At 32.6% G+C, this 13,290-nt stretch overlaps 1 protein-coding gene across 1 annotated transcript in view; it reads left to right on the top strand.

Moving 5' to 3' along the window:
* LOC127736245 (scavenger receptor cysteine-rich type 1 protein M160-like) overlaps positions 1 to 13,290 on the top strand; it is a 325,222-nt gene that overhangs the window by 172,252 nt on the left and 139,680 nt on the right. Inside the window, exon 7 of the mRNA XM_052246842.1 lies at positions 6,679 to 6,799. Coding sequence (XP_052102802.1) covers positions 6,679 to 6,799 — 121 coding nt within the window. The remainder of the gene's footprint in view (positions 1 to 6,678; positions 6,800 to 13,290) is intronic.

The raw sequence follows: 13,290 nt of genomic DNA, 5'->3' as shown, positions 1-13,290 counted from the left end.
AAAAGAAATGGTTAATCTTGTTTTCAGTCATATTCTAATTTCAATGGACCACAGGGTAAACGAGATTGACGTCACCATTAAAATTGTAAGTCAGTTGTGTTTTGAACAATGCAGGAAATTAAATGAACATTTGTGTTAGTGCTGCTCGCTTGAAAATATAATATTGGTATTAAACGAAAGGTTGAGGGCTTGGGATTACTGCAGATGCCTTGAATTCAAAATAATTATATAAAAATTAAAATGGGAGGGCGTATTATGCCTTGTGCTCTGATCAAATGTACCTGTTTGTACTACAATACTTTCAGTAATCAGTGCAAAATTGAGTATATGTTCCATTTTTCAAAACAAGTCAGGATAATATATAGTTTTGGCTTGAAATGACTGTAATGTTAATTGCACTTCAGACAAAATATCTTTAAATGCTTAAAACTCTAAAATTTAACATATACAGCATTGAGGCCACGAATCAGATTTTATTCCTATAACTGACAAACATGTGAAAATAATGTTTTTGAAATTGTCCCTATTATAATCAAAACTGATCACATGTGTTGTTAGTTATCATGCGAAATCAACTTTTTTTTATGAAAAATCAGGTTGGTGGCAAATAACGGTCCAGAAATTGCTGCAGTTTGATATTTCAGCCTTTTATGGTTATTTTGCATGCATTATTAAGAATTTACCAAAAATGTCAATTTTTGCATTTTTTTAACGAAATCAATGAAACATATTTATCATGACTGGTAAAAAATTAGAATATAGCTTAAGTATCAATATCACCCCTTTTCCTACTTGAACAAGGAAAGGGGACAAAACTATTAATTATATATGTTTTAGGTTTGGAATACTACATTTGTATTTTATGAACAATATCGTATTAAGATAGATAGGGAAGAACATTGGTATTTGAGTAGATACTAACCATTGATAGCTTTTAATAATACCAATGTCTCATATTGGTAAATTGTTTTTATCCATATGCAGTTTACTTTGTATATCAAACACATAACTACCAGTTTGAGCTTGATTCTGTGGCATAATATTTGGACTAAAGATGCATATTGTTGGTCATTGCTCGAAATAGTTCTTCCAATTCAATTAAGTAAAGCAGAAGTCAAAACAAAAAGTTTGGTTCTGTTAAAAATAAAGAACTACTAAATAAAGGCAACAGTAGTATACCGCTGTTCGAAACTCATAAATCGATAGAGATAAAAACAAATCCGGGTTACAAACTAAAACTGAGGGAAACGCATCAAATATAAGAGGAGAACAACGACACAACAAAAACACAACTTTAAAATGTAACACACACAGAAACGAACTATAATATAACAATGGCCATTTTCCTGACTTGGTACAGGACATTTTAAGAAAAAAGTGGTGGGTTGAATCTGGTTTTGTGGCATGCCAAACCTCCCGCTTTTATGGCAACATCAAACACAACACCAAAACGACAACATCACATGACAGGACCACAAAACAAATAAATGGGAGAACATATAGGACAAAGAAACACACGAATAATAGCTAACAAAAGGTACTAGGCTTAAAATTCAATACGCCAGACGTCCACACAAGACCAACCAGTGACGCTCAGACTAATTCGGTCAAGGTCAAAAAGAACAAACAAGAAGGTAGTACAAATTATACACAAAACAGTTTTGACGTGAAATTGATGTCACTTTATTTAAACTTCAGACACAATAGCAATGAATACATTCTCAAAATTGCAGAATTGAAAAAGAAAAGCAATTGAACATAAATACTTGGTCAAATTACTATATAGTGCTGAACGCGAGGTTTCGTTTTTTTCCAGCCTGCGACAAAATTCACGGAAGGCGAGACATAAGTGTAGCTTTTCGATCGTCGTCGGTTATTAAGTTATCTGCTTAAGTCTATATGAAAGGAACAACTTGTGATCGATCCATGATAATTTCTATTCATATTGGGTTTTTTTTCTGAGTTTACTTCCGACAGGCAACTGTTTATTTTCAACTACATCTAAAAATACATTTAAAAACAGACGCCTCTGTTTCAACATGTTTTACCGCCAATCTATTACAAAGATGCATGCACCAAAAAGCATTTTCTAAGGAATATCCAATCTATTGGTAAAATATCAACTGACGATTCATTCGCCTATATAATTGAATGCTTTAAATCTATTTCATTTCTCGTCGATATGTATCTTTGCAACGCTTTCTGAAATAATCTTTTTTTTTGTTATTGCAGATAACATATTCCTTGTCTTTTCAAATGTGATTCTATTATAAAAATTGTTTTATTGTGCATAGAGTTGCAACAATGATAGGAAAAATAGAGGCGAAATATACCAGAGGGACATTCAAAATCATAAGTCGAAAACAAATTGACAACGCCATGGCTAAAAAGGATACCAAAAAAGACCAACAGACCAACAAAAGTACAAAAGCACAACATAGAAAACTAAAGACCGAGCAACACGAACCCCACCAAAACCTGGGGGTGATTTCAGGTGCTCCGGAAGGGTAAGCAGATCCTGCGCCACATATGGCACCCGTCGTGTTACTCATGTTAGTACAAACTTGGTAATCAGTCAAATTGGGTAGGTACCATTCGGGAAAAGGGGACGGCATTGTAGTTTCGACATTAGAAACATATCCGCTATCATCTGTGAAACGGATATTCCATAACGGAACTCGTGATGACGTCCGTAAAACTTACGAAGTGATGATTTCAACTTCACCTTTTGGAACTCTTGGTTTAATAGCTTCGTTGTGAGTAGTAACCCTCTATCAAGGAAATCATGATTGGAAATACAAGCCCTTGAATATCGTATCAACTGGGAGATATATACTTCGTATGCAGGCGCTTCTGAAATAATGCTTCATAGAAATTGAAAGTTCACAATTGGGAAGCTGAAATCATCTCTTTTGTCGTAAAGCTCTGTTTTCAACCGACCCTCATTGTCAATTTCTAGATGTAAGTCAAGATATGAGGCAGACTTAACTGTATTTGTTGTATCCCTTTATCGCAAGTTCGGTGGGACATATGCCTTCAACATAGTTACCTAATTGTGAATTATTTGGTGAGGGAACATCATCACTTGAGCAACACGACGGGTGCCACATGTAGAGCAGGATCTGCTTACCCTTCCGGAGCACCTGAGATCACCCCCAGTTTTTGTTGGGGTTCGTGTTGCTTAGTCTTTAGTTTTCTATGTTGTGTCTTGTGTACTTTTATTTGTCTGTTTGTCTTTTTATTTTTTGGCCATGGCATTGTCGGTTTGTTTTCGATCTGTGAGTTTGACTGTCTCTCTGGTATCTTTCGCCCCTCTTTCTATGTAGCGGAAAATAAAGTTTAATGATACTGCTAACTTCTTATAAGTTCCTGTATGAGCCCGCCTCATGCGAATAAAGAAACAAGTCGACAAGAAGATGGTCAAAGCTTGTTCCCATGTGAATTCCGATTACTTTTTGAAAAATACGTCCTCTAAACGTAACAAATATGTTGTCAATCAAGAAATCAAGCATCTTGATAATGTCAGTTTCAGGGAAATTTTTGTTTGAGTTAGAGTGATTTATTACGATGTAGGATTTATCCCTCCACAAGACAAGACACTAGTATCTAAGTTAACAAAAATTTACCTCTACCCTACGCCCCTTTAATCGGGTATTTAATTGAGTTTGACAGTTCATTATTCTAACAAATAAATGTTACGAATTTGTTACATGATTATATAACTAACCAAACGAAACACACTTTCTTTAAACATAATTTCTACCACTACTTACAAATTTAAGAACAATCAAAAGATTCGATACATCAAATGGTGGTCAAAATGTATACTTAATACGTCTTTTGAAAGGTAAAAGGTGATATAGAATAAAATTATTCAGATTAGATAAGTACGAAACTACTGCATGCATTCTGAGTTTATGTAATTCGCAACATTGTCCTGCTGAACTTTAAAAAAAGATAATATGACTTCATTGAGCACAACGCCCGTTCTGAAGTAACCTTCATCAGGTACAAACGCTCGAGAGCAAACGCTAAAAGATCAAATATTTAACATTTAAGAGGATTATAACCAAAACAATTTAAGTAAACAGACAAAAAGTAAAATTTACCTGAAAGAATTGGTTGTGAACTATATTTATTCAGCAGTACTATAAAGACCTCTTTTTTGCCTATAGCTCTATATAGCTAGCTCTTCCTTTCTATAAAGTTTGATATAAAAAAAGTTCAGTTGTCAATCTTTTGTTAGTCTAATTACAGCATCAGATCATAAGAATGACATTTATTTTTAGATGAACTTGGCACTGATGCCAGGACAACTGGATAGATAATGTTGTTTTTTTTAACACTAGATTTATCGACAAAAACTCAAATACTTTTTTTTCATATTTCTTGTTAAGTGTACGCAAATATTATTATTCTTATTTTGGTTATAAATATAATGCCACTTTTCTTTTGAGGAGACAATGACCATCACTTATTTATTGAAAGGGCATTAGCAGTCTTATTCAAGTTAACCAATTTGACCTGAATTTTTATATTTGATTTATAACATACTGAAACATAGACCAAAATGAAAGTAGGTCCAAATAACAAATGCCTTGACTCGCTATAATGTATCAGTATTTCGTGCTTATTTTAGACTACACGCCTAAAATTATCAATTGAGTTGACCTTCTAATCTATATAATAAGAAATATCAATAGACATAGACATACACGAACGTGCATTTGCGTAATGGTGATTATTCTAGGTCTTTTTTATTTGTAAATTATCGTTTTTCTTGTATAAAATGAAGAATGATCTTTTTGTGGGCCAGAACAGTCAACGAAATGGTGAAGACATGTATTTTTGTTAATTTACTTTTTATTCCTCTTTTTCAATGTTGAACTTCTTTTTCTTTTTAATGCAATACCATCTAGACACAATGCTAAATACAAACGCAACCCCTATATCCACTAAACGTTGAATGAAAGGTTGCATGAATACAGATTTAAATTAACTGAATTATTGACTTGCAAGCTTATAATACATCAGCAATTGTTTTAGCTTATTTTGACGAAATTTGACCCTTTTAATATTTCTTTTTTAATTTTCAGATCAAATAATTATATGATTGGGCTGAAACTAAGATTACAACTTGCTCTTGCTTATTTGATATCGGACGGTTTTTGCTGTCCTATTTGTTTTCCTTATGGTAATTAAGCTCTTCAAGTAATTACACATCCCTGCCTTTTCACGTTTTTAATTTGAGCTTTTCTGGTTAAGATTAATCAACAAAATGTTTCATAAGCAACACATTTATACGCTGCTTGTTGACTGTTAGTATCAGAGGGTATCTTATGCAAGTTATCAGTGCTATGTTACTGACATGATTTGACATATAACATACACATCTGCTGTTGTTGAATTTAGAAATTAGAAATAAAGGTTCATTTCCCCTCAAGAAAAATTTCCGTTAGCTGGTTTTGTTATTCATATCTATGCTTCTTTTGACCTTTCAGTTTTTGGTGTATTTATTCAGACCTGTTTTTGTACATTTTTGTTTGGACAATCCCGAGAAATGTTAACCCCGACAAACGTTCGAACTCATTTTCAGTTATACAAATTGTTGCACATTTCGTTTTCCGTCTGCCATTTGACAGTTTACGTGTAAGCTATTGGTGTGACCAATCACTTATTTGCTGAAATCGAAAACAGTTCACTATTCCAACCATGCAGTTTAAGTTCTACGTTTGCTGACATTAATTGTGTTGTACGAGTCCAACGACGTCCGATGATTCTTTATGGTGGTTTTAGATAACAGGGATATAGTATTCCAACAAACAATTAATTCAAAAACTTCAAGACGTGGTGCTAATCTCAACAAGACTTTTTTTGCACCACTTATTACAGACCTATTTCTGTATTGCTACGAGTTACGATTAATGACTAAAACCAGCAAAGACCCATCGAAACAACATCTGATACAAAAATTTAATAACACCTTTATATATTTGGATGATACATTGGCTCTCAATAATGACCTCTTCAGTGTGTACACTGAAGAGATATATCCTTCTGAAACTGATTTTGAATAAAGCTAATACTAACAATGAACACTGCCCTTTCCTGGATCTTGATATCTATATCTTTAACAGGAGGCTTAATGTCAAAATTTACGTTAAAAGAGATGATTCTTTATTTCCTGTTGTTAATTATCCCTTTTTAGATGATAACCTTCCCTTGTTACCATCTTATGGTATTTATCTTTCTCAACTTGCTCGATTCGCTCGTGTACTAGTATGTATTAAACAACGTATTTGATTTTAGAGAAAGAAATCTTTGTATTACTGAAAAATTATTACACCAGGGTTTTCGATATCACAAACTTGTCAAAACATTTACGCACAAAGTATCCATGCTAAATATTGCTTAACGATATTTTACTATTTAAAAGAAATGCGTTTACAGTAGAATAAATTTATAGAAATAAAGAAATATGGTACATATCGAGCTAAAACGAATAAGAACGTATAAAAGCGTAGATATCGTCAAAATTGTTTGGAGGTCAACCGATCTTAAACTTCTCTTTCAAAGTCATTACAAATAACTTTCGATGAAGGCTAAGCTTACTGTTTATTAATAAATAATTGTATTATCTTGTTCCGTAGTTTTTATTCGTTTTATATATATTCAAAGGTGATGTACGTATAAATTCAAGCAGATTAGAGATGTATCACAACGGAACATGGGGAACAGTTTGCGATTACGACTTTGACGACAAAGAAGCCACTGTTGCTTGCAGACAACTTGGATACAAGTAGGTCAACGCCATTTAATATATATATTATTTGTTGTCACAGATAAATACACATATAGGTATATCATATTCACTGGGAGAAATTATATAAGCTTATCGGACCAACTATTGTATCAACTTGCGTCCTTAGTTTTAACTCAAGGTAAACATTTCCATATTCTGTAGGACACTATGCAGTTAATGTTAACCAATTATGACCGCATTTAAAATTTCCCTTTGGTATATTCATATCTTCATTAAAATGAAAGGGTAGGATTGAGGGGGAACCCTAAAGAACTCCTCGTTTCTTTCTTATTGAAAAAAAAACATAACCCAAAGTTGTCATTGATCCATTAGTCTGTGTATGGATTAAATATATAGCTGTACAATGAACCCTATGAGAATGCAACCTGAGAATAAATCTGAATAACCCTAAAGAATAGCATTTCTATGTATGGTATACATTTCACAATTATACCTCAGTTTTATATTAACTTGGCTCCGGGGTGTTGTTTGACATACGTTTTTACCATTATACGCTATTTTCTAAAAATTAATGTGAGAAACAAATTAAAAGAAGACAACCGACTTTTATCGCAATGTATTATTTTTCAGAATGATAAATCGACAGTTTATGTGCCGTGTTTCTTTCAAACAAAGATTTGAACGGAAGATGACCTTCCCCCAGCTGATTTAAGATTGAATGTGTGTTAGAAGCATCTCCGCTCTATTAATCAAACCTTTTATGTAAACAGACCCAGAACGACTGATGAAGTAATTTCAATTAATATAAAAAAAAATAAAAATAAAAAAAATAATAATAATCCAATGGAAAACTCAAAATAAAGCAAAAATGAAAAATATTTGATATATATACATATACATAACAAAATAAAAACACAATAAATACAAATACAAAAAAGAATATAAAAATTGGCGTTACGGGAAACATGCTTATGATTGATATGCATTTAAAAAATAAATTAAATAAATTAATTAAATTCACATTATTCGAGCATCTATCGCTGCAACTGCAATATACGATAGAGTGTAGATGTATTACTGTGACTTCAAATAACTTAGACCATAAGAAGAAAGTTACGAGCCGCTTGAGTAAAAATCTATCAGAAACATAACTCGTAGAGTATTGAATGAAACCTCAAACAATGTGAACTTAATAGCAAAGATAGCCTTTAATAGAGAGTATTGACAAGAGCTCGAATCATAATTCGAAGAACACGTGTTACTTCGAAATATTATACCTCTCTACGCGTGACATGTTGAGCGCTGGCCCATCCCATGTCAAATATAGGTAACTCAAGTATATTTTATACTTACTCTTAAATTATATACCTGCATGTCTCCACCCATATCTTCGAAACCGTATCCACCTGTTCCGCAGCAATAGTCGATGAACCGACCAATGAATCGGCAATGACCGAAGATCGATCCCATATTATCCATAAAAGTTATGTTTAATGATGAACGGTTCTTGTATATTACATATACTAGTACAATTGTTTATTCATTAAATGAAAACATTGTAAACGACAATAATTGCACTGGAGCTAATATGAATAAAAACACACATTCAAGCTATCCATTTCACTATACTAAGTATTAATTTAGGTACTTGTGAGACATGTCCAGCAGTGAATATATGATAATGTTAACGCCAACTGTCATATCCACAACATATTCAGACCAGACTCAAGCTGGCAGCCACTTTTAGCAGCCAATCAAGATAGCAGCCACTTTGTTTTTAGCAGCCAATTTTGATGATATGTCTAAAACCCCAAAAACTATATAAGACTCAAACGTTCTAAAAATCTCAAATTCTTAGTTAAATATAATTTAACAGCGGAATTCGACAATTTCACGGCTTGTGGTCAAAAGATTTCAGTCCGTTTTAAATACCAATAATGATAGCAGCCACTTTTTTTCGGAGGAAACTGTTTGTTTAATAAAAAATTGTACAATTTAAAATAGTTTTTTTTTTTTTCCTTCTTTTCTCGTTTTTTGATTCCTTATGATTAAGAGGTACATAAACAAAGTAGGAATAGAATTTTAAAAAAATTAAAGAACAACTAATATTGTTAATAACGGATTTAAGTAAGATATGAGAAATCGTGATATGTATATATTTATATATATGGCAGTCAGCAGGATTTAAAAACATCAGTTGTTCGACCTGTTAGTCAAATGCGTTTTGTTTAAATATACTTTTTCACTTTTTTGGTCTTTTGGAAAATGTTGTTTGTGCTGTATTTAGACCCCTCTAACAAGAAATTTGTTTTGCATGCACATGTATAAAATTGCGGTTTTTATCTAACGGAATCATAGGTTTGAACGTTGTTTTCAATTTAGACTTGTTTATATTTTTTCGTTTGGGCTTGTATTATATTTTCCTTCGCGTTTATATGATCTATTCATCCTATTTCGACTCTTCAAAATTCAAGAGTCTATCCTAAATTGAGGTAAATTATATGGCCTTCCAAATACCGTTTCGATTCCTAACATCACTGAAGAGACATTAACTGTCGAAATCCGGATATTGTGTAAAAAATTTTGCACCTCATGTTTGCAGTATACCATCTTGTCCGTAATTTTAGTGTTTTCTGTTTGGTATAATATTAAAAATAAAGATTCATTTTGTTACATCTAGTGATCCGTTTATTTGTCAATCGCCATGGCAGTTATCAAGGTTTCCGAACATCCGTTGTTCGACCTGTTAGTCAAATGCGTTTTGTTTAAATATACTTTTTCACTTTTTTGGTCTTTTGGAAAATGTTGTTTGTGCTGTATTTAGACCCCTCTACCAAGAAATTTGTTTTGCATGCACATGTATAAATATTGCGTTTTTATCCAACGCAATCATCGGTTTGAACGTTGTTTTCAATTTAGAATTGTTTATATTTTTTCGTTTGGGCTTGTATTATATTTTCCTTCGCGTTTATATGATCTATTCATCCTATTTCGACTCTTCAAAATTCAAGAGTCTATCCTAAATTGAGGTAAATTATATGGCCTTCCAAATACCGTTTCGATTCCTAATATCACTGAAGAGACATTAATTGTCGAAATCCGGATATAGTGTACAAATTTGTGCACCTCATGTTTGCGGTATACCATCTTTTCCGTAAGTTTATTGTTTTCTGTTTGGTTTGATATTAAAAATAAAGATTCATTTTGTTACATCTAGTGATCCGTTTATTTGGTAATCGCCATGACAGTCAGCAGGGTTAAAGAACATCCGTTGTTCGACCTGTAAGTCAAATGCGTTTTGTTAAAATATACTTTTTCACTTTTTTGGTCTTCTGGAAAATGTTGTTTGTGCTGTATTAAGACCCCTCTACCAAGAAATTTGTTTTGTATGCACACGTATAAAAATTGCGGTTTTTATCCAACGCAATCATAGGTTTGAACGTTGTTTTCAATTTAGAATTGTTTATATTTTTTCGTTTGGGCTTGTATGATATTTTCCTTCGGGTTTATATGATCTATTCATCCTATTTCGACTCTTTAAAATTCAAGAGTCTATTCTAAATTGAGGTAAATTATATGGCCTTCCAAATACCGTTTCGATTCCTAATATCACTGAAGAGACATTAATTGTCGAAATCCGGATATAGTGTACAAATTTTTGCACCTCATGTTTGCGGTATACCATCTTTTCCGTAAGTTTATTGTTTTCTGTTTGGTATAATATTAAAAATAAAGATTCATTTTGTTACATCTAGTGATCCGTTTATTTGGTAATCGCCATGACAGTCAGCAGGGTTAAAGAACATCCGTTGTTCGACCTGTTAGTCAAATGCGTTTTGTTAAAATATACTTTTTCACTTTTTTGGTCTTCAGGAAAATGTTGTTTGTGCTGTATTAAGACCCCTCTACCAAGAAATTTGTTTTGCATGCACACGTATAAAAATTGCGGTTTTTATCCAACGCAATCATAGGTTTGAACGTTGTTTTCAATTTAGACTTGTATATATACAAGTTTGAATTGAAAACAACGTTCAAAACTATGATTGCGTTGGATAAAAACTGCAATTTTTTGCGTTGGATAAAAACCAGCAGGATTTAAGGACATCCGTTGTTCGACCTGCTAGTCAAATGCGTTTTGTTAAAATATACTTGTTTTGTCTGTTGGAAAATGTTGTTTGTGCTGTATTTAGACCCCTCTACCAAGAAATTTGTTTTGCATGCACATGTATAAAAATTGCGGTTTTTATCTAACACAATCATAGGTTTGAACGTTGTTTTCAATTTAGACTTGTTTATATTTTTTCATTTGGGCTTGTATTATATTTTCCTTCGGGTTTATATGATCCGTTCATCCTATTTAGACTCTTCAACATTCAAGAGTCTATTCTAAATTGAGGTAAATTATTTGGCCTTCCAAATACCGTTTCGATTCCTAACATCACTGAAGAGACATTATTTGTCGAAATCCGGATATTGTGTACAAATTTTTGCACCTCATGTTTGCAGTATACCATCTTGTCCGTAATTTTAGTGTTTTCTGTTTGGTATAATATTAAAAATAAAGATTCATTTTGTTACATCTAGTGATCCGTTTATTTGGCAATCGCCATTGCAGTTAGCAGGGTTTACGAACATCCGTTGTTCGACCTGTTAGTCAAATGCGTTTTGTTTAAATATACTTTTTCACTTTTTTGGTCTTTTGGAAAATGTTGTTTGGTCCGGTTTTTGACCCCTCTACCAAGAAATTTGTTTTGCATGCACATGTAAAAAAATTGCGGTTTTTATCCAACGCAATCATCGGTTTGAACGTTGTTGTCAATTTAGAATTGTTTATATTTTTTCGTTTGGGCTTGTATGATATTTTCCTTCGGGTTTATATGATCTATTCATCCTATTTCGACTCTTCAAAATTCAAGAGTCTATCCTAAATTGAGGTAAATTATATGGCCTTCCAAATACCGTTTCGATTCCTAATATCACTGAAAAGACATTAATTGTCGAAATCCGGATATAGTATACAAATTTTTGCACCTCATGTTTGCGGTATACCATCTTTTCCGTAAGTTTATTGTTTTCTGTTTGGTTTAATATTAAAAATAAAGATTCATTTTGTTACATCTAGTGATCCGTTTATTTGGTAATCGCCATGACAGTCAGCAGGGTTAAAGAACATCCGTTGTTCGACCTGTTAGTCAAATGCGTTTTGTTAAAATAGTGAAAAAGTGAGATGAAAACTGCTATAATTTTAACATTTTCATTGGCTATTCGTTAGGTCTTTTGTGCGTTTCAAAGGACACGACGATGTACATTTCGTCCATGACAACAGCCATATGCGATTTCTTCAATAATAGACAAAACCCTCAGACTTTTCACTTTAAAATCTTCTTTTGATAAATTTTATTACATTCTGAAGCGTAAAATATCTGATGTTGAAGTTTGACGCCGGAACAGGACATATGACATCATGCTGGTATGTGGAAAAGACTAGATCAACTATTCGCGGAATTTTTAATTAAACGAAATGAGAGGATTGACCATAAGAGAAACAGGTTTAACAAATCGTGAGAATTGGATATCGCTTGATATCAGCTCCGTAATCTAATTTAATTAGTTACAATAAACTCGCCAGAGGCTCGTTTTATTATTATAATGAAATAAAATAAAATAATTCGAGTTAATAACAAGCGATATCCAATACCCACTCTATAATAGAACAACAAAATTTTAACATAATATGTTATTTCTGAGAATATTAAAACAATCAAATTTTATCATTATAAGTTATTATCAGAACTACAAAACAACAAACGTTTACCATACCACTTTATTCTTTGCATTACAGAACAACATACCATAACATATTAAAATTCAATAACTATAAACAACGGACGTTTGCAATAATTGTAAAGCGCTTCGTAACATATAGGTAATTAATAAATATGAAATGTAATCCATAAAAGTTTATTGACATATATTTCACTTTAGCCTCCCTTAAATTTAGGCCTTCTTCAACCTTTAACAAGTAAAAATGACACGGGGAAAAAGTATTTGGACTGTCTCAATGCAAATACTTCACGACTAGCGTAAAAAAAACACACAACAAAAACGGTATTTCAAGTATTTTTTCACAACGCACCTACCTGTTTTGTCATCACTTTTAGATATTGGAGGTTACAATGCTGTTCGTAGATACTCGCGAATGGAACGCAGCTCTTGGCCTGACTTTGGAATTTTAAAATATGACAATTGTTCTTTTTCTTTTCCGTAAGATTTTGTTTTCAAATTTTATTTTGGTCGATTTACAAGTCTGCTAAAAAACGATGGTTATCCTCGTCGCTGATAATCAGATGTCCTTTTGTATTTTCGTACATCCAGAACGTTGTCTATTTCGCGAATTTTTAGGCTCATCCATACAAGACAGAAACATAATAGGTGCACACGTGTAAATATTCTCGCTATGATTAGTAACGTTACCAGAAGGTCCAGATTTGTTGCGCATTGTTGTCATTAGGGTTTTCTCAATATGC

This window comes from Mytilus californianus, unplaced genomic scaffold (assembly GCF_021869535.1).
Source record: "Mytilus californianus isolate M0D057914Y unplaced genomic scaffold, xbMytCali1.0.p SCAF_3, whole genome shotgun sequence".
Classification (NCBI taxonomy): Eukaryota; Metazoa; Mollusca; class Bivalvia; order Mytilida; family Mytilidae; genus Mytilus; species Mytilus californianus.
The sequence above is the reverse complement of the archived record's forward strand: the minus strand, read 5'-3'. Positions and strand labels throughout refer to the sequence as shown.